This window comes from Perissodus microlepis, chromosome 13 (assembly GCF_051167445.1).
Source record: "Perissodus microlepis isolate ML-2025 ecotype Zambia chromosome 13, ASM5116744v1, whole genome shotgun sequence".
In the NCBI taxonomy this organism is placed as follows: domain Eukaryota; kingdom Metazoa; phylum Chordata; class Actinopteri; order Cichliformes; family Cichlidae; genus Perissodus; species Perissodus microlepis.
Window position 1 is genome coordinate 33,602,458 of NC_140473.1, and position 25,620 is coordinate 33,628,077.

The 25,620-nt window shown below is 43.1% G+C and overlaps 1 protein-coding gene across 6 annotated transcripts; it reads right to left on the reverse strand.

The window, feature by feature from the left end:
• Positions 1 to 272: 272 nt before the first annotated feature.
• eno4 (enolase 4) lies at positions 273 to 24,801 on the reverse strand. 6 transcript variants are annotated; one of them, XR_014801970.1, is made up of 14 exons: positions 24,198 to 24,800; positions 21,417 to 21,545; positions 17,980 to 18,137; positions 17,552 to 17,667; positions 15,570 to 15,736; positions 15,367 to 15,495; positions 15,096 to 15,164; positions 12,892 to 13,056; positions 11,555 to 11,680; positions 11,258 to 11,432; positions 10,386 to 10,583; positions 10,251 to 10,288; positions 8,349 to 8,410; positions 1,565 to 1,673 (listed from the first exon to the last, which is right to left on the reverse strand). XR_014801970.1 is itself a non-coding variant. In XM_084948663.1 (13 exons), exons 1-13 carry the CDS (start codon positions 24,363 to 24,365, stop codon positions 907 to 909), a joined length of 1,707 nt encoding a protein of 568 aa, XP_084804789.1. In that variant the 5' UTR covers positions 24,366 to 24,770; the 3' UTR covers positions 273 to 906. The 6 variants fall into 6 exon arrangements, 4 of the variants coding, with proteins under 4 accessions (XP_084804789.1, XP_084804790.1, XP_084804787.1 ...); XM_084948663.1 differs by lacking the exons at positions 10,251 to 10,288; positions 10,386 to 10,583 and adding an exon at positions 273 to 1,031 and having other exon boundaries at positions 1,556 to 1,673; positions 24,198 to 24,770; XR_014801969.1 differs by having other exon boundaries at positions 1,647 to 1,673; positions 10,251 to 10,583; positions 24,198 to 24,801.
• Positions 24,802 to 25,620: the final 819 nt, after the last annotated feature.

Sequence of the window (25,620 nt, forward strand, 5' to 3'; positions counted from 1 at the left end):
ACACGATGACTCAACTGTCACACTCTTAAATCAGATTGCTAACAAAATGTGTCACCGTCAGCTGTGACATTAAAATGTTTCACTGTGGTCTCATCTTTTAGTTCTTTTAACTTAAGACTGCGATAAATGAACCTCTTTTCAGAGCTGTGAAATTAATTCCATTAATTTGATATTCAGTTAAATCTTTTACTGCCTGGAGATATTCTGGATCGATGCACATACAGACCTGCAGAAATGGAAGACAGCAGGAAAACATGCTTCTGGGCCACGCGTGATCATTTTCTCTTTTATTTGCTGAAAAATGCAAACACTGAATACACACTGACACTGAATCAAAATCTAATTTCATCCCATTTCCAAGATTTTCAGAAAACTTGACCTCTGACCTTGAGTTTGAGGTCACTGAGACACAAACCTGTCTGAGATTTTTAGTACACACACCTGACACTGATGACAACACCCCCTCATTCTTTTACTGCTGAGGAGTAAACATACAAACGTTTCCTTCAAACACCATCCAGCAGATTTAGCAAAGATACAAAAGCAAAGCTTCCATGTGCACTAGTTTGGGGCTTGAACTGACTTGAACTTCCGTCCCTTAAAATCGTTCTGGTTTTTATTTCAAATTAAAATGACATCATTGTACATAGCACTGTGTGTGATTTCCTCCCAGTCTGAAACTCAAAATGTGAATATATTTGATGTTTTTCTTGACAAGAACTCATATTTCAAACTGTTAGAGACACTTTTTTCAGAGCTGTAAACACAGCAGAATGGTGCTCATACAATGGTGACCCTGGATCAACCCACAACGGTTATAATAACCTCAGCAGATTATTACAGGTGGTGTTAACTGCAAAACTGAATTGTGAAAGGTAAATATATTATATTATCATGAAGACACCTTCAAAGATCTGTCTGAATCAGATGTGAGCTGCGTTCCTCCAATCCAGACCTTGCTCCCTCTGCGGTGCCTGAATGCTTATGTGGGTTGTCAGGGAACAGTGGAGGAGGGTGCTTCTCCTTAAAGACTGGATGAGACAAAATTAAATAAAGTGAATGTACAAAAGCTGGAGCGTAGACACCTACGACAACTGGATGGAAATAGCATTTGTACTGCTGCGGCTGGGGAACGTTAACCCTTTCACTTCGTGTAGAATGAACACAAACATTAAACACAGATAAACATGCTGAATAATGCCGGCTTATGGCAGCTGATTAGACAGACGTGTACTCATCTCTCATTAACCCTCTGCTGCCCCTGCCTGCTTTTTCAGAAATGATGGATGGGAAAGTATTTGTCCTTGTGTGTAATTAGGTGGCCAATTAACAGATCCAAGGTAGGGGGTTTTCACTCTTACACTCACACACACACACAAACACGCGTTTGTACAATTCCTCACACACCGTGTCCTTTCATATCCAGCAGTAAGAGAGAGACGTGTTCCCAAACCCAGACACTACTACTACCGTTCTCTCTCTCTGGCTTTGTCTGGCCTTGTTTCTCTGTCCAGCCAAAGAAAAATCACAAGGAAGGCTGAAAAAAAAAACCTACCAAGGATTCCCTGTTGGGCCAGTTCTTCTTCTATAGAAATCAGCCGGTTGTATTTAGTCATCCTCTCAGCCCCACTTAGACCTCCCAGTTTGACATAGTGCAGACCCAGACCCACAGCCTGAACGAGAAGAAAAGCACAGTCTGAGACACAAACAGCAATATTTCATCTATTTACACTGCTTGTTAATCAAAATAGATGAACAGTTCCACAGCAAACGGATGGATAATCGGGGTTATTAGTGACCCTTGTACAGGTCCAGTTTTTTATTACTTGATATTTGATCTCGTTATCTTAATAAACAATCCTCCTTGCAATTGTTACCTGAGATACTACTCATTTTCATGAGTCTGCTTAAAATGGAGTTCAGAGCAGCATCATACAATAAACAATAAAATGCAGTGTGTAGTCCAATGGCAGTCTCTGGTCACTTTTTGTGCAGCCGACAAGGAAAGAATGGACTATCTTTTATTCTCTTATCTGCTTTTTGTCATATTGTAATATGACAATTCTGAGCTTAACCAAAGGAATTAACTGAATATCGAAAAACTCTTTTGTTCTCGTCATCATAGCAAACTGCATCTTTCTAACATTCTCAAATACAACTGATGTTAATAATAAATTGTAACATGGTTACCTATATCCACCACTCTGAAATTAACACAACAATAACCTTACTATTTTGTCATGATTAATCACTATCAGTCTCAGACATCAACACTTTGAAATAGACAACATTACCTGAATGCAAACACATAAATAGACTAAAACAAAGACAAAAAGGTAACAAGAAGCACCCAAAGAGCACAAACCTCTGCCATGGCACCTCACGCTCCAGGGAGTATTTACAAAGCCCACACTTTTATTGTTTCACCTTTCTTTCTTCACAATACATGCCACACTTATAAGAACTATAGTTTCTAAATTATTTCCAAATTAAGCTTTGTTTCAACTTTAGACCGATAAATTTGTAGCTGACCTTGAAAACAATGGTGGATATAAATCAAATATCAACTGATACACACAGATATATATATATCAACCACCTGACAAAGATCCTGTGGGACACAGATACAGATGGAAAAACTGGTGATGGCTAACCAGCTGGACATAGGACATGTGGGCAAGCAGGGGAAGAAGGGCGTAGTGATAGATGTAGCTATACTCCCAAAAAGTTTATTCTGTTCATCTGGATGTAGTGTTTTTCAGTGGGAGAAACGTTTCGTCACTCATCCAGGTGACTTGTTCAGTCTCAGCTGACTGCAAGACTGAAGAAGTCACTTGGATGAGTGACGAAACAGGATCTTAGCTCGGTCATTCTCCACCACCCTGGTGGCATCTCCCAGTTTGACCTCAGGACTTCCAGGCCGTACTCGGCACAGATGTTCCTGTATACTATGCACTTGGTTATGGTGTTCCATGTATGCCCTGCCTGCTAGCATCTTACACCCTGCAGTTATGTGCTGGATTGTCTCAGGGGCATCTTTACACAGCCTGCACCTGGGATCTTAGACAACCCCAGCCTCTATGGATCTTGTGCTCAGAGCTTGTTCCTGTGCGGTCATGATTAGTGCCTCTGTGCTACCTTTCAGTCCGGCTTTGTCCAGCCAGTCGTAGGATTTCTGCATGTCACGCACCTCCTCCATCTGCCGGTGGTACATACCGTGCAAAGGCCTGTCCTTCCATGATTGGTTCTTCTCCTTGCTCTTTTTCTTTCTCGGGTTCTTGCTGGCTTAGGTATTCTCTAAGCACGCGGTCGGTTGTGGCCATCTTCCTGATGTACTCATGGATGTTCATTGTCTCATCCTGGAGTATGGTACTAACACTCACCAGTCCCCGGCCTCCATCATTTTTCTTAGCGTACAGTCTCATGGTGCTGGATTTGTTTTGAGGTCATTGGCTTCTATCTCCTCCTTTGGCCAGCTTATTATCCCAGCTAGGTATCTGATCTATGTATCTGACAGGCTGACAGGGATCCTTACTGGATACAGACGCCCCTGGTTGAGAGTCAAACCCCCAACCTGAAGTTCCACAGGTGTGTAGTGTTATCACTATATACACACACACATATATATATATATATATATATATATATATATATGAAATGCCCCTGCAGTACCTGATCGTGGGCAGGGCATAGGTGTTGATAGCCTGGATCTTGTTCTTACCGTTCAGCTGACTCCTCAGGACTTGCCTGACCCGCTGCAGGTATTTGGTGATTGCGACTTTCCTAGCGGCATCTTTCTGGTTTACATTTGCCTGTGGGATTCCCAGGTACTTATTATTCCCCTCAATGTCTGCAATTTTGCCTTCTGGAAGTGCGATCCCCTCAGTTCTGACTACCTTCCCTCTCTTCGTTACATCCAACTACACTTCTCCGGTCTGAATGATATTCCGATGTCATTGCTGTAGATTCTGGTGGTGTGGATCAGTAAATCGATGTCCCGTGCCTTCTTGGCATACAGCTTGATATCATCCCACATGTTGTACGCCACATCCCCATTGAATTCCTTATGAAGTCTCTTAGGGTCCTGTTGATCTTGTACAATTCTAGGCATTCCAGGATCCACCTGTGGGGCACCGAGTGATAGGCCTTCTTGTATTCAAGCCAGGCAGTGCACAGGCTGGTCAGTCTGGTCATCCAGTCTCAGGCGACTGTTCTATTTACCAGCAGCTGATGTTTTGCTCCTCTGGTATTCCTGCCAATTCCTTTCTGTGTCCTGCTCATGTATTGAGCCATGTGCCTGTTCATCTTAGCCGCTATGATGGTTGACAGGAGCGTCTGGTACTGAGGCAGGTTATTGGCCGGTAGTTGTATGGGACTGGTCCCTTCTGGGGTCCTTGGGGATCAGGACTGTCCAGCCTTCCGTTAGGCATTCCAGGTGTGTCTTGTAAATTAGCAGCTGGTTCATTTGTGCTGCCAGAGGCTCATGAATTACAGTCAACCAGTAGGCGTGAATCATTTCAGGGCCTGGTGCTGTCCAACTCTTCTTGCTTGAGACTCTTTCTCTGCGCTTGTGGTGGTTCCTGGATCCTGTTCAGTGCAGTTGCGGTGGTCTGCTTTAGATCCACTAGCCACTGAGCATTGCCGTTACGGGTTACAGCCTACTCCCATATGCTCTTCCAGTATTGCTCTGTCTCCAGTCTTGGTGGGGCTGTTTTCATATTGTTCCCCTGTTCAAGGCGTCAGGTATAGACAGCTTGCTGTATTTCTAAGGCACCTTCTTCGCACCTTTCTGCAACTCTGATAGTTGGCCAATTTCCCTCCATGCTACCTTGATCTTGGGCTTCTCCATGGAAGGTACTGTCCTTGTGGCTATTACTCTTGAAACCAAGCCTCTCACTCATCACTGCTGCTACAGTGGCTTGCAAAAGTATTCGGCCCCCTTGAACTTTCCCACATTTTGTCACATTACAGCCACAAACATGAATCAGTTTTATTGGAATTCCACATGAAAGACCAACACAAAGTGGTGCACACGTGAGAAGTGGAACGAAAATCATACATGATTCCAAACATTTTTTACAAATAAATAACTGCAAAGTGGGGTGTGCGTAATTATTCAGCCCCCTTTGGTCTGAGTGCAGTCAGTTGCCCATAGACGTTGCCTGATGAGTGCTAATGACTAAATAGAGTGCACCTGTGTGTAATCTAATGTCAGTACAAATACAGCTGCTCTGTGACGGCCTCAGAGGTTGTCTAAGAGAATATTGGGAGCAACAACGCCATGAAGTCCAAAGAACACACCAGACAGGTCAGGGATAAAGTTATTGAGAAATTTAAAGCAGGCTTAGGCTACAAAAAGATTTCCCAAGCCTTGAACATCCCACGGAGCACTGTTTAAGCCATCATTCAGAAATGGAAGGAGTATGGCACAACTGTAAACCTACCAAGGCAAGGCCGTCCACCTAAACTCACAGGCCGAACAAGGAGAGCGCTGATCAGAAATGCAGCCAAGAGGCCCATGGTGACTCTGGACGAGCTGCAGAGATCTACAGCTCAGGTGGGGGAATCTGTCCATAGGACAACTATTAGTCGTGCACTGCACAAAGTTGGCCTTTATGGAAGAGTGGCAAGAAGAAAGCCATTGTTAACAGAAAACCATAAGAAGTCCCGTTTGCAGTTTGCCACAAGCCATGTGGGGGACACAGCAAACATCTGGAAGAAGCTGCTCTGGTCAGATGAGACCAAAATGGAACTTTTTGGCCACAATGCAAAACGCTGTGTGTGGCGGGAAACTAACACTGCACATCACTCTGAACACACCATCCCCACTGTCAAATATGGTGGTGGCAGCATCATGCTCTGGGGGTGCTTCTCTTCAGCAGGGACAGGGAAGCTGGTCAGAGTTGATGGGAAGATGGATGGAGCCAAATACAGGGCAGTCTTGGAAGAAAACCTCTTGGAGTCTGCAAAAGACTTGAGACTGGGGCGGAGGTTCACCTTCCAGCAGGACAACGACCCTAAACATAAAGCCAGGGCAACAATGGAGTGGTTTAAAACAAAACATATCCATGTGTTAGAATGGCCCAGTCAAAGTCCAGATCTAAATCCAATCGAGAATCTGTGGCAAAATCTGAAAACTGCCGTTCACAAACGCTGTCCATCTAATCTGACTGAGCTGGAGGTGTTTTGCAAAGAAGAATGAACAAGGATTTCAGTCTCTAGATGTGCAAAGCTGGTAGAGACAGACCCTAAAAGACTGGCAACTGTAACTGCAGCAAAAGGTGGTTCTACAAAGTATTGACTCAGGGGGCTGAATAATTACACACACCCCACTTTGCAGTTATTTATTTGTAAAAAAAATGTTTGGAATCATGTATGATTTTCGTTCCACTTCTCACATGTGCACCACTTTGTGTTGGTCTTTCACGTGGAATTCCAATAAAATTGATTCATGTTTGTGGCTGTAATGTGACAAAATGTGGAAATGTTCAAGGGGGCCGAATACTTTTGCAAGCCACTGTATTGTGTAGATCAGCTGGTTAGTACTGGTGATGGTCGCAGTAAGAATTGTCTGTAGACCTGCACTCCTATAATCTAGTAGATCTTCAGAGGGCACAACAAGTAACCTTGGTAAGTGGCTACGGGGGGCCCAGGTTTCAAGCTGGACCCTCAGGGCACTTGAGTAGGTCACTTGAGCAGTGCCTGTTTAGCTCAGTGGGCAAGCAGTTGACCAAAGTCCACATTACCAGAGTACAGTGGTGTAGGTTCAAGCCTGACTGCAGAAACTGCATGGTGGTGTCAATTGTGGCCCCAGTTTCCCAACTGGTGGACTGCACATCAAGAGGCAAACAGTCCCCAGCAAAAGGAGTAGGCAGCCCTGGGGGGTTAGGGTGAGGGGTAGGCAATTTGTTTACTCCCTGGAGGCAAAAAGGTCGACCTCTGCTCTTACAAAGCGGCACCAGATCTGGTCAACCATCTGCGGATGGAGTCTCCGCTCCCCTGGCCTGAGCCCAGGGGAGTGCCCCTGCCAGATAGGAATCTGGAAGTAGGCATACTTTAGCTTGATGGCGGCAAACCATCAGGCTTTGACAGCCTGCCTCACCCCCGGGTTCATCAGCATCTTGCATCTTAGGGGCTGAAGATATTGGTTAAGACCCCTTGAAATCCAAAATTGAGTGAAGTCTCCTGTCCCGCTTAAGAACTAAAAAGTAGTGGGGAAAGAACCCAGCTTGTCAGTTATCGGCATCCACTTCCTGTGTTGAACCTTTTCCCAAGAGGGCCAAGTTTTTCCCGCAGTATCTGGAATTGCTGGGGGTCGCTCACTGAGGAAAGGATCAAGATGGTCATTCAAGGTCTACGGAAGAACAGCAGGCATTAGCCCTCAGTCAAGGTAGACACCAACCAAAGGTCTGCCTCCAGAGCTGACCAAGTCGCCCTGCGCTGGGGAGACAGGGATGGGGCTGGTTGGCCTGGTCCGAGGGTAAGTCTGGGACTTCAGAAGCTGGCTGATGTGTGGAAGCCCTAGACCTTCTAGAACTGCTAGATCTCCTGGAGAGGCCCCTTGACACCTCCTTGGCACAGCAATGACTATCTTGAGCCTGCTGTAATAGTTCAGCTGCCTCCAGGCCAAACATCGCTGCAGGGTGAACAGGGAGTCAATAGTCTTGGTCATCCTGTCAGAGCTGGGACTGAGACAGCCAATTTCCCCAATTCAAATCAATTTTAGTTTGAATAAAGCGATATTGATTCATTAAATCTCGAATCTATTTTTAAATACAATCTCAGGTTGTAGTGGATATCCCTGGACCTGCTCTCATTTGCTCTTTTAGCTGTTTGGCAAGTTGTCGAAATAGTTTCCTGAGCTTTAAGATAGATATCCCTTTATTTGCACGTGACAAATAAAGGGCTAGGTATCTGATCTTAATTTATAATATTTGAAAAAAAATGATAATGATTTGGAAATGCGGAAATATTGCCATCAAATGGAAATGATTCTAAGTGAGTCTGTGCTGATAAGCACAATACTTCTGAAACTGGTCAGTGCAATAGTGTGACTCAACTGGTTACCAGCTGGTTGCATTCTGGTTACACACAAAGCGAGGCTGCTGGGCACCTATCATTTTTCAGCTAAGGCACTGTCATGCAGAAATTCTGTCACTATTTGTAGATGAATATCTGTTTTAAATCTATGGGTTTGGCTATACTTTTAATGTAAGTAGTTCATGTAAATTTCTGTTTAATGTGAATTTCTGTATAAGCAGATGGCTGCCGTCTGCTTATACAGAAATTCACATTGACACTGTTCGCCACCATGGCAGCATCACTCAGAAACCAGGAAGAAGACTTACTATATCTGACAAAGAATCCTCACTGCATGGCTCACTGCATGTAGTTCCCATCAACACAGAACCTGTATGCCAACAAGACACAAACAGACAGTTAGCTGTTACAGTAATGCACCATTGTGGCAATAATTTCCAATATTTTTATATACGTATAGACTGTCAAACAGGTGTTACAACATTTGCTGGAAAACCGGCTATTTGTTAAAGCTGAGAAATGTGAATTTCACATGGAAACAGTCTCCTTCTTGGGCTTCATTACTGAGCAGGGGAACATCAAACCAGACCCAGTGAAGGTCCGACGAGTACTCGACTGGTCCAAACCCCCAGATTGGAAGCAGCTCCAATGCTTTTTGGGTTTAACTAACTTTTATCGCAGCTTCATCTGGAATATCAGTAAGATCGTCTAATATCTCACTCACCTCTCCCAAGGTTCCCTTTCAGTGGGATCAGTCTTCTTAGGCTGCTTTTAATCACCTCGCAGCAGTATGAAGGTAAGCTATATCCTTTTGCTTACTTCTTTCGTGAATTCAATGTGGAGGATAGAGAACTCCTCCTCATCAAGTTAGCCCTGGCATCACTGGCTCGAGGGAACGCCCCAACCATTCATAGTCTGGACTGATCACAAAGACCTGGCGTATCTTCAAACTGCAAAACGGATGAGCGCCCATCAAGCCAGGTGGGCACTGTTTTTCACACATTTTCAGTTCTCTATCACCTACAGGCCTGGCTCACGGGATGCCAAGCCCGACGCACTGTCTCAGCAGTTTTCTTCCTCAGAGGACGTTCTGAAGGAGTCCTCAATCTTCCTCAATCTTCCTCATGTTATCGGAGCTGTTACATGGGGGATAAAGTCCACAGTTTGTGAGGCACAGCGCAACAAACCTGATCCCAGAACCAGGCCGCCCGAGTGGCTCTACATTTCAACCCTGGTCCAGTCCTGAGTTCTCCAGTGGGACCACACGGCGAGGTTCACCTGGCATCCAGGCATCAGTCAGACCATCTCTTTCCTGGAACGCCTGGTGGCCTACACTTGACATACCAGGGAGCATATTTTAGCTTGCTCTACTTGAGCTCAAAATAAGCCTCAAACCTTTCCTTTTGCAGGCCTACTTTGACCTCTGCCGACCTCCGGACGACCATGGTCTCAGATCGCACTTGATTTTATGACAGGCCTCCTCCTTCTGCAGGAAATATGGTAATTCTGACTATTGTTGTCCAATTCTCAAAACCAGCACATTTCGTGGCTTTTCCTAACAACAGAAACCACCCAAATCCTTACCAAACCTGTCTTTCAACTTCACGCGATCCCCTTGGACATCGTATCAGACCCGGGACAAGTTCAACTCTAGAGTTTGGAAAGGGTTCTGTCCGGCAGTCGGAGCCAAGGTTAGTTTGTCTTCAGGATTTCACCTGTAGACTAATGGCCAAACCGAATGTACCTACCAGGAGTTGGAGGCAGCACTTCACTGTCTCACCTCCACCAAACAGAGCACCTGGAGTTCTTACCTCACTTGCATCGAATATGCCCATATTAGCCTCACGTCTTCTGCTACCGGGCTGTCGCATCACAGGGCTACCAACGGCGGCTGTTCCCAACAGTCGAGAGTGAAGGTATGGTTCCCTCTGTTCAACATCATCTACGCAGGCACCGCCACATCTGGAGAGCCACCTGAGCTGCCCAATGGAAAACCGATGGACTGCTTTCAGCGCAGTACGTTCCAGTCTGAATCAAGTCCAGGAAACTGGCTCCCAACTTCAATGGGCAGTTTGAGATTGACTCCATGGTCAACCTTGTCTCAGTCTAGTTGAAGCGTCCTCGGAGCATGCACAGAAATACTCTTTTCCATGTGTCTCAGCTCAACCCTTACATGTCGGTGATGTTCTTCATTCGATCGTTGTACTTACCTCAACCTTCCTGGAACCCTTCTTGTTTCCCGTGGACCCTGTTGGATAAACGTGAGCGTGAGTGGATTTCAGTGTGGAGTGAGTCTGTGAGCGTGTGAGTAACAGAATGTGTGAAGAGGAGTGTAGACGTGTTACCCTTGCCCTGGACCTCCCCTGGATGCCCTGGACCTCCCCTGGATGCCCTGGACCTCCCCTGGATGCCCTGGACTGCCCCTGGATGCCCTGGACCTCCCCTGGATGCCCTGGACCTCCCCTGGATGCCCTGGACCGCCCCTGGATGCCCTGGACCTCCCCTGGATGCCCTGGATCCCTTGGAGCCGTGATCCTTCATCACTGTACATATGTATATATCTTACCTGGTGGTTCTGTAAAGAAACCTTCCTTTACCTGTATGACTCAGAGTCCTGCATTGAGGCCAGCCTGACCAGCTGTGACAGCAGGATTAGACCACTGTGAGATTGGTTAGTTTTACCCTTCTGATGATGTACAGGCTTTTTATTTAATCCAATCCTCATTTAGAAAGATGCAATATTGGGTCATAGCTGTGCATGTTGAATTACACCAAGAAGCATGTAGTATGTAGTATTTTACATGTATGTTAGATGTTGAAAGAGAGAATATGTTGGATCAGTTCTTTTTGCAACAAGTTACTGTATATTACTCAGTTTGGAGTGTAAGGGAGTAAGGTCAGCAAATTTTTAACAGTGAACCTGAGATGAACATCACTGTCTGCTGTGTGTAAATGTGTACCAGATGCATTGTACCATGAATTATACAGTTTGTGGAAGAAATCATTGACTGTTGAAGAGGAAGCATAAGGAATACTCCTATTGCAAACATTTCATTTTTGCAACTAACTGAGTTGTTCACTGTTACTTGGACCTGATGTAACTGGTAAATGGACTGGTTCTTACATAGTGCTTTTCTACTCTACCTGACCACTCATTGCACTTTATGCAGTTTGCTTCATTCATCCATGTGCCATCTTTCTCTTCTCCAGCTGTTACCTTGTTGCTCTGATGTCATGTGGATCAGGTCACTGACTGTTGTCTCATTGATATGTTTTAAGATATGGCCTCTGACTCCAGGAAGGGGAGGTCCCTGTGACTTGTAGGAGACATCAGAGAGCAGTGAACACGAGTTTCCAATCATACTGCTCAGCTTCTCCCACTGGTCTCTGTCCTTATGAATTAACAGACACAGGAACATGAATACACAGCAATCATGAACATTTTGTTGACAGCAAAACTATATTTAGAGAAGACACAGAAATAGTCCAAGATTTATTTACTAGCCTTGCTTACCTCTTGCCTAAATGGGTCTATTAAAGCCACCACTGCTGGGTATTTGCTGATGAGGGTTTGGTACAGGTCGACTAACTCATTGGGCGATTTCAGAACTCCAGTTGCAACTTCATACTTCCCCTTAGACTACAAGAGATTAGAGAATCCAGCAAGAAGACAATAAATCTTGTTGTTTTTTTAAACTGATATGCTTATGATGTATTTGCTTTGAAAAAGTTCACAAGAACATGTCAACACATTGTCTGTGAAGGTTCTCAGTCATCCAGGTCATCGTAGTCAAAGGAGCTTGCAAAGAAAAGCGTCTGGACTTCTTTAAGTTACTTGAAGACGTTTCACCTCTCATCCGAGAAGCTTCTTCAGTTCTAAGGTCGAATGGTGGGGAGTCCCAGATATAAACCTAGTGGGAGTATCCCCCCGCAGAGGGACAAAAGGACCCCCTGATGATCCTCTAATCGCCTGAGCCAAGGTGTGCCTCTTTGCTGACAGCAAAGAGGCACAGAAAAGAAGATCAGACACCAGCAAGGGAGGATAAGAAAGACAGACGCAACAACATTGTCATCCCCTATGTAGCCGGTGTATCAGAAAAACTCAGGAGAGTTTTCTTCAAGCATGACATCCCGGTGCATTTCAGACCCAGCAACACACTCAGACAAAAACTGGTTCACCCGAAAGACAAAACTCCAAAACACAGACTTAACAACGTGGTGTTTGCTGTACAGTGCAGCGAGGAATGCCTAGACCTCTACATTGGAGAGACCAAACAGCCACTTCACAAGCGCATGGCACAACACAGAAGAGCCACCTCCACAGGACAAGACTCAGCAGTTCATCTGCACCTAAAGGTCAAAGGTCACTCTTTCGAGGATGCCAATGTTCACATTTTGGACAGAGAGGACAGATGGTTTGAAAGAGGAGTGAAAGAAGCATCTATGTCCACTGTGAGCGACCATCTTTGAACAGAGGCGGTGGTTTACTACACCAACTCTCTGCCATCTATAATCCAGTTTTGAGTTCCCTCCCCAGACGCCTTAACGCCCACTCACATCCTGGGCCATCTGACCTCAGGAAATCGCATGATAGGGTGGGGCCAGGTTTCACAATGAACTCACCCGAAACTCTGGCTGATTAGGACCCACACCCGCTTTCACACCTTGGCTCAGGCGATTAGAGGATCATCAGGGGGTCCTTTTGTCCCTCTGTGGGGGGAAACTCCCACTAGGTGTAAATCTGGGACTCCCCACCATTTGACCTTAGAACTGAAGAAGCTTCTCGGATGAGAGGCGAAATGTCAACACATTATTTTCCATAAAGTATTTGACTATTTTTGGTGAACTTACAGGATCCAGGAGCTCATGAGCAGCACAGTTCAAAGCTAAATGGATCTGTGTGCCCAGTGGAACTCCAAGGTTGGTGCAGGCTTCAGCGATCAGATCCAGAGGCTGCTCTGCTCGCTCGTGGCTTACAGCCAGGGCCCCGCTGTCACATACAAACGCTTCGCTGGCCTTGGAACAAGCACATGGTTCACATAAGTAACTATTATATATACATTAACAACTGTGAGACACTTTATTGGGTGCACCTACTCAATAAAGCTAATCAGTGGCACAAACTCGCTGCATTTAGGCATGTAAACATGGTGAGTAGAACTTGCTATGGTTGGAATAGAGACAAAAGCTGATTTTATTGAATTTCAACATGGCATGACTTTTGGTGCAGACAATCTGGGGAAGAAGAAAGAAGAAGAAAAAACACCCAGTGCAGCTCTTCTTTGGATGAAAATGGCTTGTAGATGGCAGAGGCCAGAAAGAACAGCCAGGTTAAAGCAGGAACTATAATTAGCCACTTACTAAACAATTGTAAGCAGATAATCACTACATGTCTGACTTCAAAACGAGTCCAACTGTGGAGCAGAGGATGAAGAGGAGAGTGAAGCTGCAGTGAGCAAGGTGCTCATCAAAATTAGACTAGATCATCCTAATATAGACTAAAACTTCTGACTTGCTTTCAGCACTTTACTGAAAAATAAATGAAATAACTGTGAGGGCAGAAGGCGGTCCAACCAAACCTGGTACTTGTAAAGTGACAATGATGGTGAAAGTATGTTTTTGTTTAGATATTTTTGCTGCAAAGTAGCTTAGCTGAAGCTACATGTGGATGACAATAGACAAGTTTATATTAATACTAGGGGTGCAACGATACTCGTATCGATATTGAACCGTCCGATACAGTGCTTTCGGTTCGGTACGCATATGTATCGAACAATACAAAAGTTTTAATTTATTTTATCAACTTTCCTTCTGACGATGCTGTCTGTGTTGAGCGCTCAGTGGATCTGCGCTCGACAGTGCAGCCTAGGCGGAGTAGTCGAACGCAGATTCACTGAGCGCAGGGCAAGCTAGCCAGACAGAAGCTAAGCTCTCGTTGCAACATGGCAAATTGAACCTCCCCCACCCTCATTCAGATCTGGCATTTGGAACTGGTTTTCATGTGACGTATGACCCTGAAGGTAAGCGCGTCATGGACTAAAGTAAAACAGTATGTCGGATGTGCCACGCAATGCTCAATTACATGGGTGGGAACTAGTGTGTTAGCGCAGTTAGCTCGTTAACATGTTGGCCGTCCAGCCCCACACACGGGGCGATCCGCGGTAGCTTGTTAACGGAGATTTGCCGCGTTGTGGCGTTAACCTCATTTCAGATTAACGCTGACAGCACTAGTGGGAACACAACAAATATGACTGCATATTTACGCCGACATCATCCTAGTGCAAAGACAAGTGGAAGCAGACAAAAACAACAAGCATGCATGCTACAAACTTTACCCGAGTCATTTAGACAGCCGTTAGCACAGGATTCTCCTTATGGGGACCTGATATGTTTAATATGCTGCTGAGAATATAGCCCAGAAGAAGCGTATAGTATAGCTTTTATTTTGGAAAGAGACATTTCTCTGTAATAAACTCTCTTTTCCAAAGATGAGTGATTTCTCCATCAGATAGATGTATTTTTTTTTTATTACTTTGTTGTTTCAGCAACATTAAATTTAAAAACTGTACTTTTGAGTTAAAATATATATTTATAATTTTAATAAGTGACAAACTAAAAAAGCATGAACATTTTTTTGTATCGAAAAAATATCGAACCGTGACACCAAAGTATCGAACCGATATCGTTGCACCCCTAATTAATACTGTATATCTGAATGAGATAGTCCTCATCGCAAGGTTATTAGAAGCCAAGAGTGTCAAACTCCCACTCTCCACTCTTCTGTTTTTTAGTTCTAGGGGTCAGTCAGCAGGGCTGAAAATAAAATGCAAACCATTCAAAGGTAAATAGAGGAATCATTTAAGAAGCATTTTAGATCATTAGATAAGCACAGATACATTAATTTCAAATTTAACAATGAACACTAAATACAATTCTCTGTTATATTTTTCAGTAAATCTCTGAATCCTGCCTCTGCCGTGTGCATTCTCTGCCCTCATACAATCTGCTGAATTCAGTGCCTACTCTTAAAATTAATAAACAGCAATGTCCCTCACCCCGCCATTGGTTAAAGTTTTCATTATTCTCATCATCTCCTTCTGTACCTCAAGAGCCATTGTGATGATCTGTGGAAGAAGGTCAGATGTCAGTATGTTTTATAAACTATAGAGTGAAAAATGGAGAATATAAAGAAACCAAGGTGACTTACTAATAATCTACTGCATCAAAACAGCAAAAAAGGAAACACGGAGATCTACACACTAACTGTGAGCTAGTCTATGGAGGATGACAACAGGAAGAAGTAAGCCAAAGGTTTCTGTTTTGTACTTGTTTGACTTGTTGTCCCACTTTGGGGATCAGGATCACTTCCTCCAGTAAATTCAGTTTTCCCGGCGAGGTCTTGCCACAGCTGAGCAATGTCACCAAGGAAACAGGGATGTGAAACTGTGCCGGAGGCTGAACAAAATGAATAACATTATTATATGTTGTTTCCAGCGTCGAATATCCAGTATGTGTTTTCATTATCAAACCTCCTGGTTCCTCAGAGCTGCTACGTATTCGTACAGATGCATGCCCTGTATCTGTGCCCCAGTTTTGGCCACAGCCAGTGACACTGAGCCAACAGCCAAGCTTCCACGTAGAACTGGCTTTTGTGGTTCCACTGCAGGAAATGGCTTTTCCACGACGCTCTTTTTACCTGTAATATAATAAAAATCCCAAAAGAGTTTGGAGCATATTTCTGGCTTGTAACAGAGAAAAAAACCTAAGATTAATCAGAGAAAGAACGTGAACCTCCACAAGAGCAAGAAACAGTGAGAGAAGTAAAACTTCCAGTCTTGTTTTGAACTCTTTCACAGTTTCTTTGTTTTTAATCTGACCACAGTGGTGATTTTATACAGTTTTTATAACACAGTGACCAAAACATTGAAAGTTTTAATTTTAGGGTAATGCTTCAAAAAACTGGACCAAATAAGACCCCAGAATTGATTCAAGATGGCTCAAAAGGTGCAGGACTACGAGAACTTTGATTTTACTGATTGCTCACAAACTCCTGTTTACACTAAAAGAAAGCTTGAGCACACAGTCGAAGTTTGAAGGAGGACAGGAGGAGGTAATGCAAAGGGTGGATGACATGAAGATGAATGATTCCCTGTGGTGACCAAAAAAGGGAGCAGCCAAAACAAGAAGAAAAACTGTGTGTGAGATATTACGAATTATTAGTTTTGCATTAAACTGAATGTTGTGAAGCAAAGAGCAGAGAGTGAGAGCTGCAGGGAGACATCACAGCGATTAACAGGATGAAAATAAATCCATTTCAGGTGCCTCTTTGTATCCTTTCCTAACAGCAAACACAACACGATCAAACCTTTTCGCTTACTGCCTCATAAAGAGTGCCAGTCTATCTAATAATGAAAGGAAAGCTATCGGATAACAACAACGTCAAAATATTCAAAGTAGGAGTGGGTTTAAAAAATCAATTTTCCGATTCCAATCCATTTGAGTTTCAATAAAGCGACATCGATTGATTAAATCCTGAATTGATTTTTAAATATAAACGTATTTTACCAGACATGTCACAGCTGCAGGTTTCATCACTCTGACCAAAATTAACTGAACCAGCAGCAAAAGAAGCTCAAACTACGCTTCACGTTTGATAAACAGCGTCATGAACTCCCTCTGACTCACTTCCTGCACAGCTCTCTCTCTCAGAGTATTGAGAGACCAGTTTACCATCAAACCTCTGTTTTCTGCATTATTCATTGCCATTACGCACCAGTCTGCTGCTGTGTGCAGCGCTGCTGGCCACAGTTGTGTTTTTTCAAAAATGACCTCCGACAACAAAGTCTGATTTCTGCTGTTTAACAGCAAAGACGTGTAAACTTTTACAAATGATTGCTCAGCTGTGTCTGTAATCAAACCTTAATAACGCTGCTTCACTTCAGCAGCATCAGGTAATGTTCACATGTTGATTCATGGTTTTCTGACCTGCTATAAAAAGCCAGGCCAGGAAAATCTCTGTCATGTTTTTGTGTTTTATCCTCAGTTACTTTGACACAAAGGCCTCTGCTGTGATGCTCACACCTCTGATGAAGTCTCACAGTGTCAGCTTTGTTTTATACACAGACATAAAATATGGATATGTGCTGATCAATGATCAGAATTATGATATTTCTGACTGTCTGAGTCAAAATTGAATCGATTATAGAAATCAGTGACGATACCCAGCCCTAATTAAAAGCTCTTTTTGTCGGTTATGTGTTATAAAATAAAACACCGGGCGGTTTTATCCTTCAAGCTCGGGTCCTCTACCAGAGGCCTGGGAGCTTGAGGGTCCTGCAGTATCTTAGCTGTTCCCAGGACCGCGCTCTTCTGGACAGAGATCTCCGATGTTGTTCCCGGGATCTGCTGGAGCCACTCGCCTAGCTTGGGAGTCACCGCACATTTGATGACATTTGATGACATTTGATGACTAAAGACAGAAAGCTCAGGGCAGGACTTACCACTCACTCACCTTTATTAATGATCTTCTTGTCTTTAGTCTGTGGAGGAGATGAAGAGGGAATCACCTCAGGCCTCTCCCTGTCCCGGACCTCTTTTTCCTCCAGACAGCGGTCCTTAAAGAAAGTGCTACATCATTTCAGATGAGCAAATAAAAATGTGGTTTAATCAACGTAACAATCCCTAACAAGCCTGATTCCTAAGGAAGATTTTCAAAAGAGCAGGAGAAGTACAGCATGAATGTCAGTAGACTGCAGTCAGATCTGTTTCTTACACCTCCCAGTTCATGTCCAGGATCCTGGCTTCAGTGGCCACTTCAGGACAGATGTGTTAAATGGTTTTTGTGACTGAACATGATATGACACGTGTTCCTTAAGGTGACAAATAGCACTGAAAAATACTACTAATGAAGTACTACTAATAAGTAGTATTAGGTGCTACCTGAGTAAATCGTCGATTTGTAACTGGTCACAAGGATTTCGGTCTTTCAGCATGCTGTTCAGAGGCTCATTGATCCACAGCACAGCAGCCATCACATGCTCAGTCCTCTCTTGACTCTCAGGGACCAAGTGGCTCGAAACAGCAGCTGATGACATGCTCTACACACCACAAACATGAAGGACTCCTTCAGAAGGGTGAAAAGGGTGATTTACTAGTACAAGGTAAAAGTTCTTATGTTGCAGGGTATTTACCTCTCAGTATAAAGTGCTAGGAAATGACATCATCTACCTTTTCCTGTCGTCAGGTGACATATAAAATGTAAATGAACTATATGGCTGATTAGCAAAAGGTGCTGCTGTTCTCTTGCACGACAGATTTTTGCAACTCTCTTATCTCTTTTTTCACGTGTAAAATCTCAGACATTCACTTAACTCTTTAGGAGCTCCTGACTCTGAAGTAGACTTCCTGTTTCCCCCACTGTCTTCCTGTCAGTTTCAAGCTTTACTCTTCCCTCCATAACTGACGTATCTAATCTCATTAAAAAATCTAAGTCATCCACCTGTCACCTTGACCCTCTCCCCACTGTGTTAGTTAAAGCCTGTCTTCCCTCGTTACCTCCTCTCATAACCAATATTATTCATTCCTCCCTGAACACTGGAATTGTTCCTGAAGCACTGAAAAAGGCTTCTGTTATCGGGTTTCTGCCCCAATCATAGCACAGAAACTGCTCTGCTAAGGATTACCAATGACCTTCTGATGGCAGCTGATTCTGGTCTCCTATCCATCCTCATCCTTCTTGATCTTAGTGCGGCGTTTGATACCATGGATAGCTTCCATTGGTATTAATCAGACCCCCCTTACCTGGTTTACCTCCTATCTCTCAGACCGCACTCAGTTTATCCAACTTATGTCTGTGAAGGTTCTCAGTCATCCAGGTCATTGTAGTCAAAGTCCTTTATCCAACTTAAATCCCATTCTTCAACTCTCTTTCCTGTTTCTGCTGGTGTGCCCCAGGGTTCAGTATTGGGGCCTCTTTTATTCATTACTTACATGCTCCCTCTTGGTCATATATTCCGAAAATATAATATAAATTGTCACTGTTGTGCCGATGACACCCAGCTCTACCTTTCTAAACCCAATTCATCCCTCCCACCTTCCTCCCTCTCAGACTGTCTTATTGAGATTAGATCCTGGTTCTCCTCCAATTTCCTCAAATTTAACAGTAATAAAACTGAAGTTTTACTTGTTGGTACACCATCTATCTTAACCAAATCCCACAGTTTTTCCATTAACATTGAAAGTTCCCACACCCTTCCCTCCCCTCAGGTTAAGAGTTTGGGTGTCATACTTGATAATACTCTTTCATTCCAGTCTCACATTAATTACATAACCCGGTCTGCTTACTTCCACTTACGTAATATTAACCAACTCCGCCCCTTCCTTACCCCCCATGCTGCTGCCGTCCTTGTCCACAGTCTTATTACGTCCCGTATTGATTACTGTAATTCCCTCCTATTTGGTCTCCCTAAAAGGTCCCTTCATAAACTCCAACTTCTTCTAAATTCTGCAGCTCGGGTCATAACTTGCACTCCGTTAAGAGCTCATATTACCCCAGTTCTTCAGCAGCTTCACTGGTTGCCCGTAGAGGCCAGGATAAACTTTAAAATCTTACTTCTTACATACAAGTGTGTCCATAAATCTGCTCCTTCATATTTGTGTGACCTGCTCCATATCACCACTGTTTCCCGCCCTCTCAGATCATCATCTTACTGTTTCATCCTCACACCTTATCACTGTGGGGAGCAGAGCTTTCAGTCGCTCTGCTCCTCGGCTCTGGAGCTCCGTTCCTCCTGCACTAAGAAATATTGACTCCCTCTCCGTATTTAAGACACAGCTCAAAACACATCTGTTTAAACTGGCTTATTCGCTTTAATGCTGATTTTATCTGTTGTCAAGCTCTGTTTTGTAATTTTAACTTATTTTATGTATTTTATGACTACTGTTCCTTTTATTAATGTTGTTTTTTGTAAGGTGACCTTGGGTTTCTGAAAGGCGCCCTCAAATAAAATGCATTATTGTCATTATTATTAAAAAATCCTCCTGACTAAGGTTATGTTAGTGCACAAGCATACAAAGCTTGATGACAAGAATAAGCCCTCAGGTCTGGGGACAGGGAGCTGAGCAGGGTGCAGCACCACCCAAGTGAAGCTGGAGGCCCACGTCGAGCAGAGAAACACCAGGTGGAATGAAGAGAATTACTGAGGTGGGCAGCACTGGCGCGAGCACGTGAGTGAAGGATTTCTTCAGTAGGACTGGTTCACAGCGCACACCCTGGCATCCAATGCACAACAGTTACTTTGTAAATTTGTTTTTATTTGACTCTGTTTTTTCTAATATGGAATGACCAAAGTGTTTCCTATTTTATTTGTATTTATTCAATAAAACCTAACATTTCATTAATGCTCTCCTAACATATAATTGGAGTGCAGAGTGATCATACCTATGGAGAAATTGCTGCGCCTGCACAATGACCTCTACCTGCGCTGCCTCCAGCAGTATGGTGTTAGGGTTCATATCATTTCAACCATTTCATTTCTCCTCATTAGGAGGAACGAGGCTGCAGGTTAGCCATGTGGGTAACATTCAGTGTGACTGTTTGGGCACCGGGTACACTGAGATGTACTGCTGTATTAACCAGTACCAGTGGAGTTTAGATGAATGTCAGACTTTCCAGCACTATCACACAATGAATTCCTCTTAGGTCAAGTCAAGTGGCTTTATTGTCATTCCAACCATGTGCAGTGGCACACAGTGACTCCAACACCATGCTACATGTGCTACATGTGACAGACAGCCTGCACAAGTGCAAGTGTGCAAAATGGCAAAAACCAAAACAAAGACAGTGCAAGGGACATGTGCAAAACTCAAACCAGGTAAACTCATATGTATGAAAACGCTGGTGGCCACGAGTGCGACCCCTCAGACCCCTCAGACCCCTCAGACATTTAGTGGATTCATGTTTGAAAATCCTACGTGACTTCCTTCTTCAGTTATCGCAATTACAAGATTTTTGGAAAACTTGACCTCTGACAGTCGAGGTGACTAAAATTGAAACTTGTCTGAGATTTTTAAGCGATGCCTCTGTGGTATGAATTTCAAAATTCCAAGGCGCCTTGTTATCGAGTTATCAGCGCAGGGCCACCTGGCAGGGTGACAGCCTGGCTGAGGGTAAGGTCATTTTATCTGTTCACTAAACTGAGAGCTGATTTAAGGTCGTACGTCATAGCCAAACAAACCTGCTCCTGCACTAATGAACAACATGTTCTTCAACCCTTTGGCTTGTTCTCCAAACTCATCCATATCACATTCAGCCACAGTCACATAAGAAAGCTCTGAGTTCACCAGTTAAAGGCCACAATGAGACAAATGACTTTTACCTTTTCCTTGTTGTGAACAACACAGTAGACCTCTGCCTCAACAGAAAGTCGTCCTCTCGCATCATAAACCTGCCGTCCCGTCACTCTGCTGATTCTCGGTGGTGCCGCGAGGTTTGCAAAGTAATCTGCCTGAAGGGATGGTTATGGTTAAAAACACCTCGCAGTATCTGAGTGACGTTATTTAACCAATTCTGTTTCCTCCTTACCATCAATGATAGCATGGTTCAGTGGTTACAGAGTAAACACAACATGTGTAGAAAACATTAAAAGCACATTTTATTTACATTTTAAATTCACCTGTAAAAGCAGCAGCGACGTGTGCTGACCAGTGGCCACACTCTCACAGCCAAGGAAGTGCTTGCACACAAAATAAATCATGTAGCCATTTTTTTACAGAACCAGATATGCACAGTGTGCCTACAAATATGTGCAAGAACGCACATGAAGCCAAATTACTAATGTTAGCAGGTAAAAACAGCAGACTGTTTGTAACTGCTCGTTATCATACACTGACGTTTTGTTTGGGGAAGATTAACTGTGAGGTGATAATGAATATTTACATGTGTTTTCTTATGAATACACTGAGGCTTCAGTGACTTCAGCTTGATCTACACTGTGGTGGTCTACATGCCCTTCAAAGCCAACAGCACAAAAACGTCTGACAACTTGGAAGTTCTTAAAAAATTACCAAAGCTGACAGAGGCGACTGCAGATATCACCGTCACAATCTTTGACCTCGTTCGTAAAGCTTACTGCTCCACAGCAGAGCACTGAATAAACCTTGGAGTGTTTGCAGTAACCTTATTAATTCTGTCATGTGCCGGTGGCACAGTCATCACCGGCACAATGCACCTTTCAAATTCTTTTTAAATTTTAAATATGTTCATATTGTCTATTTTGTAAAATGTTCAGATTGTCTATTCTTATTTAATTCACTTAATGTACAGAATTCACCTGCTTGCTGCATACATGCTACTACTGCACATTCACCTAATGTATATAATATATAATGCTCTTCCTCTCTCCCCCCTTTTGCACAAGTCGAGCAGCGTGTCAGGTTACATTTCACTGCGTGTTATACTTGTATAACTATGCATGTGACGAATAAAGAATCTTGATTTCAAATCAACATTTATGACAGGACGTGCTCTTACAGGCGAAAACAGCAGAGGAAACGGGCTAACGCTGTCATTCCAAACTATATTTGTGCTCATAATGTTTGTTGTGTTTCCACTTTGGTTCTTTCAGGTGTGCGATGTGGTTTCCAGCGTGCTGCCTTAGCTGTTACATGGCCACCATGAATCAGACTCTTGTAGAGATTAATGAGTCCTTGTCATTGTTCATTTGTTGGTGCTGAAATATTAATACACCCAACTGTGAGATATACATGTGTAGTTTAAAACCGTCATGACACGGAAAAATGAAGTGTTTTCACAATGACCGCATCAAACGTGCTCAGTGAGTTGTCACGGGCTAATGGCTGTACCCAGGCTGACTGTCCTTTCTCTTACACTGAACATGATTTACAAAATCACATCATGTTCCATTCAATATAACTTGAAAGTAGTGAAAGAACAACTATAATCTCATCAGAGCAACAAAGAAGCCTTTGGACACTTGAGTACTAGTGTCTGTTTTCATGTTAACCTTACACTACAATAAAAACTGAGATTTCTGCCTTTTAACACTGTCAATATTGCAATAAAAGAAACCAGCCAGTACACACTGACATCTTCTAAGTTTGCAAAACTAAGGCTGCATACACTGCATTTAATTTAACATTAAGGGGCACTTGTTAGCCAGGAGCTAGCCAGTTAATTACTGTGTATTCAACATAATCTAGTTAGCATAACTTGTAAGTCCTAAGTTCGTCTTATAGCTCACGGGGTTTTCTTTAGAGGACTAGGTTTGTTAAGTAAAGACGAGTAAACATAATTTGCTGCAAGCTGCAGCACCTTTGCCTGTGGAAAATCTCTGAGCTTCTGCACTGATGTATCCTTTAAAAGGCAGTAAAAATACACCGACTGTACACTCGAGGACTCACCTGGTTGCAGGAGTTGCATCACCAAGTATATTTGCAAAATTAGAAAAATTGAGTGGTGCACAACTGAGCGGCATGACACCAGAGTGTCACCAGTGGCTGTTAATATTAATGGGTAGGCTGAATCAAAAAGTGGGTCAACAGACTCCCATGTTCAAATGGAAAATTTTACAACCTGAAAAACACCTTCGTGTTATTGGTATTTGAAGCCTGGTACAAAACCAGATCGGGCCTCTAAGAGCGATATTTCTTCTTTCATCTTAGAGGCTACTGGAGTTAAGGGCATAGCTGCTTCAGCTGACCAACGAGCAGCCAGTTAACATAGCTGTGTGCTGTCTGCTTCCCAATAGTGGGAAGAGTACTGACTTGGATTAGTCAACATGATTCCCACCAGTGACAAAACATTTCAACATAGTGTTAAAAATCCAACTTTCTGAATGTGTTTACTGAAATAGTCACTCAAACGTCACTAAGAACTAACTGATTCGTGCGTCACAGGAAGGCGATGTCTGAAACCAACAGGTGACGTCAGGTGGCTGGGGCTATCTTTTATGTACAGTCGTTTTGTTTGCTCGTTGTGATGACTGTGACACACCGTCACGCTGCTGTGACAAACAGCACCTCATATGTGCTTAAAACAGGAAATACCTTCAACAGAAGAACAATAAATACACTTCAAACAACCTTCTGTTTGTTTGTTTTGTAACATCACAGGCACAGAAAGAGGCTCACAGTCCTACCAGGTACCCGTGCAGGTCTGCGGGCCGGTGGAGGAAGAGCTGGTGTAGAGCTCGCTCCATGTCCTGGGGGACTCTGCTCACTCGATAAAACTCCGCGGCGGCGTTTTTCATTTCGTCAAAGTCGCGCTTCTCTTCGCAAACACGTTTACTAAACGCTCGGTGAGACATTTTTCGAGCCTCTCAGCTGTCTCTGCACGGTTTGTGGTTTTTGTTACCATAGAAACGTTGTGTTCACGTGACAACGGCAGGCCAGGTTTTTGCATTTCTTCCAGTTAGACGGAATAACCGGTTAGCGTGGATTAAACTTGGAGATATTTCCCCGTGACAGTGTTTATCTGTGTGAGCTCGTCGCGTTCCTGCAGACTGGGGATGGCTGTAACGATCCCTCATCAATTAGTTAATGACTGATTACTTTGTGTTCCCCACTGTAACAATATACAGCTGTACACTAATGTTGTGTTATCATGTCTTACACACCACAGTCACACAGGTTACAGATGCTGTCCAGTCTGTGCATTTCAGCGTGAGACCAGAACAATTTACAAATCTATGTAGTTCAATATCTGTAATCTTTCTGTGTATTTGTGGTAAACTGACACTAACAAATACAAACGTGATTTGGGAGATTTTCAAGTGTCAATTTAATTTTTTCAGTTTTATTGATGGAGTGCAAAATCACAACAACACTCACCTCAAGTCCCTAATTCCATGACGGGCTAATCTATTATTATTATTATTATTATTATTATTATTATTATTATTATTATTATTATTAATAATAATATTATGAATATTATTATTATTATTATTATTATTATTATTATTATTATTATTATTATTATTATTATTATTATTGGGGTTTTATTTTTACAGTGACTTGAGGTGACTGTTGTTGTTTGGTATTTGGTTGAGTGTAAGGAAAACAAACGTGTGTCTATTTCAGAGCAAACATGTTGAATAATTTTTTTGTGTGTGGCCTGTTTGATACACAATCGATGACAAAACATTATCACACCAAGTTTGACATGCTAACCTGTCTGCGTGATACTCAAACGAATTATGTTTTGATTAATTTTTACAAAGTTTTTCAGTAAATCCAGCAGCAAAAGCTGAATTTGTGTTCTGGATTTGCATGGACCAGCTGCAAAGTCTGCTCTAAAATAAATCACTTATACAAGAATGTGCAGAGTACGTACAGGATAAGGTCACAGTAACTTCCATCGGAAAGTTGCCCTAATAAACTATTAGAATGACCAACAAAATAGTTTTGCACTTATATGTACGGATGCAATTTGTAATGTTTTTGATTATTTCGTGTTCTAAAGTACGGCCCCAGGGCGGATTTTACCAAGTAGCAACTCGGTCAATGAATCGTATTAGGAAAAATTAACATCACGGTAAGTTTCATTTTTTATCAATGACA

What these genes read in the sequence shown, in the direction of transcription:
- eno4 (XM_084948661.1), bottom strand. Translation starts at nt 24,365, where the DNA reads ATGTCTCACCGAGCGTTTAGTAAACGTGTTTGCGAAGAGAAGCGCGAC. An exon ending in CAGACCTGCACGGGTACCTG is followed by an intron (nt 21,546 to 24,197) that starts GTAGGACTGTGA and finishes CCATCCCTTCAG; the next exon opens with GCAGATTACTTTGCAAACCT. An exon ending in TTGTTCACAACAAGGAAAAG is followed by an intron (nt 18,138 to 21,416) that starts GTAAAAGTCATT and finishes TGTGGTGTGTAG; the next exon opens with AGCATGTCATCAGCTGCTGT.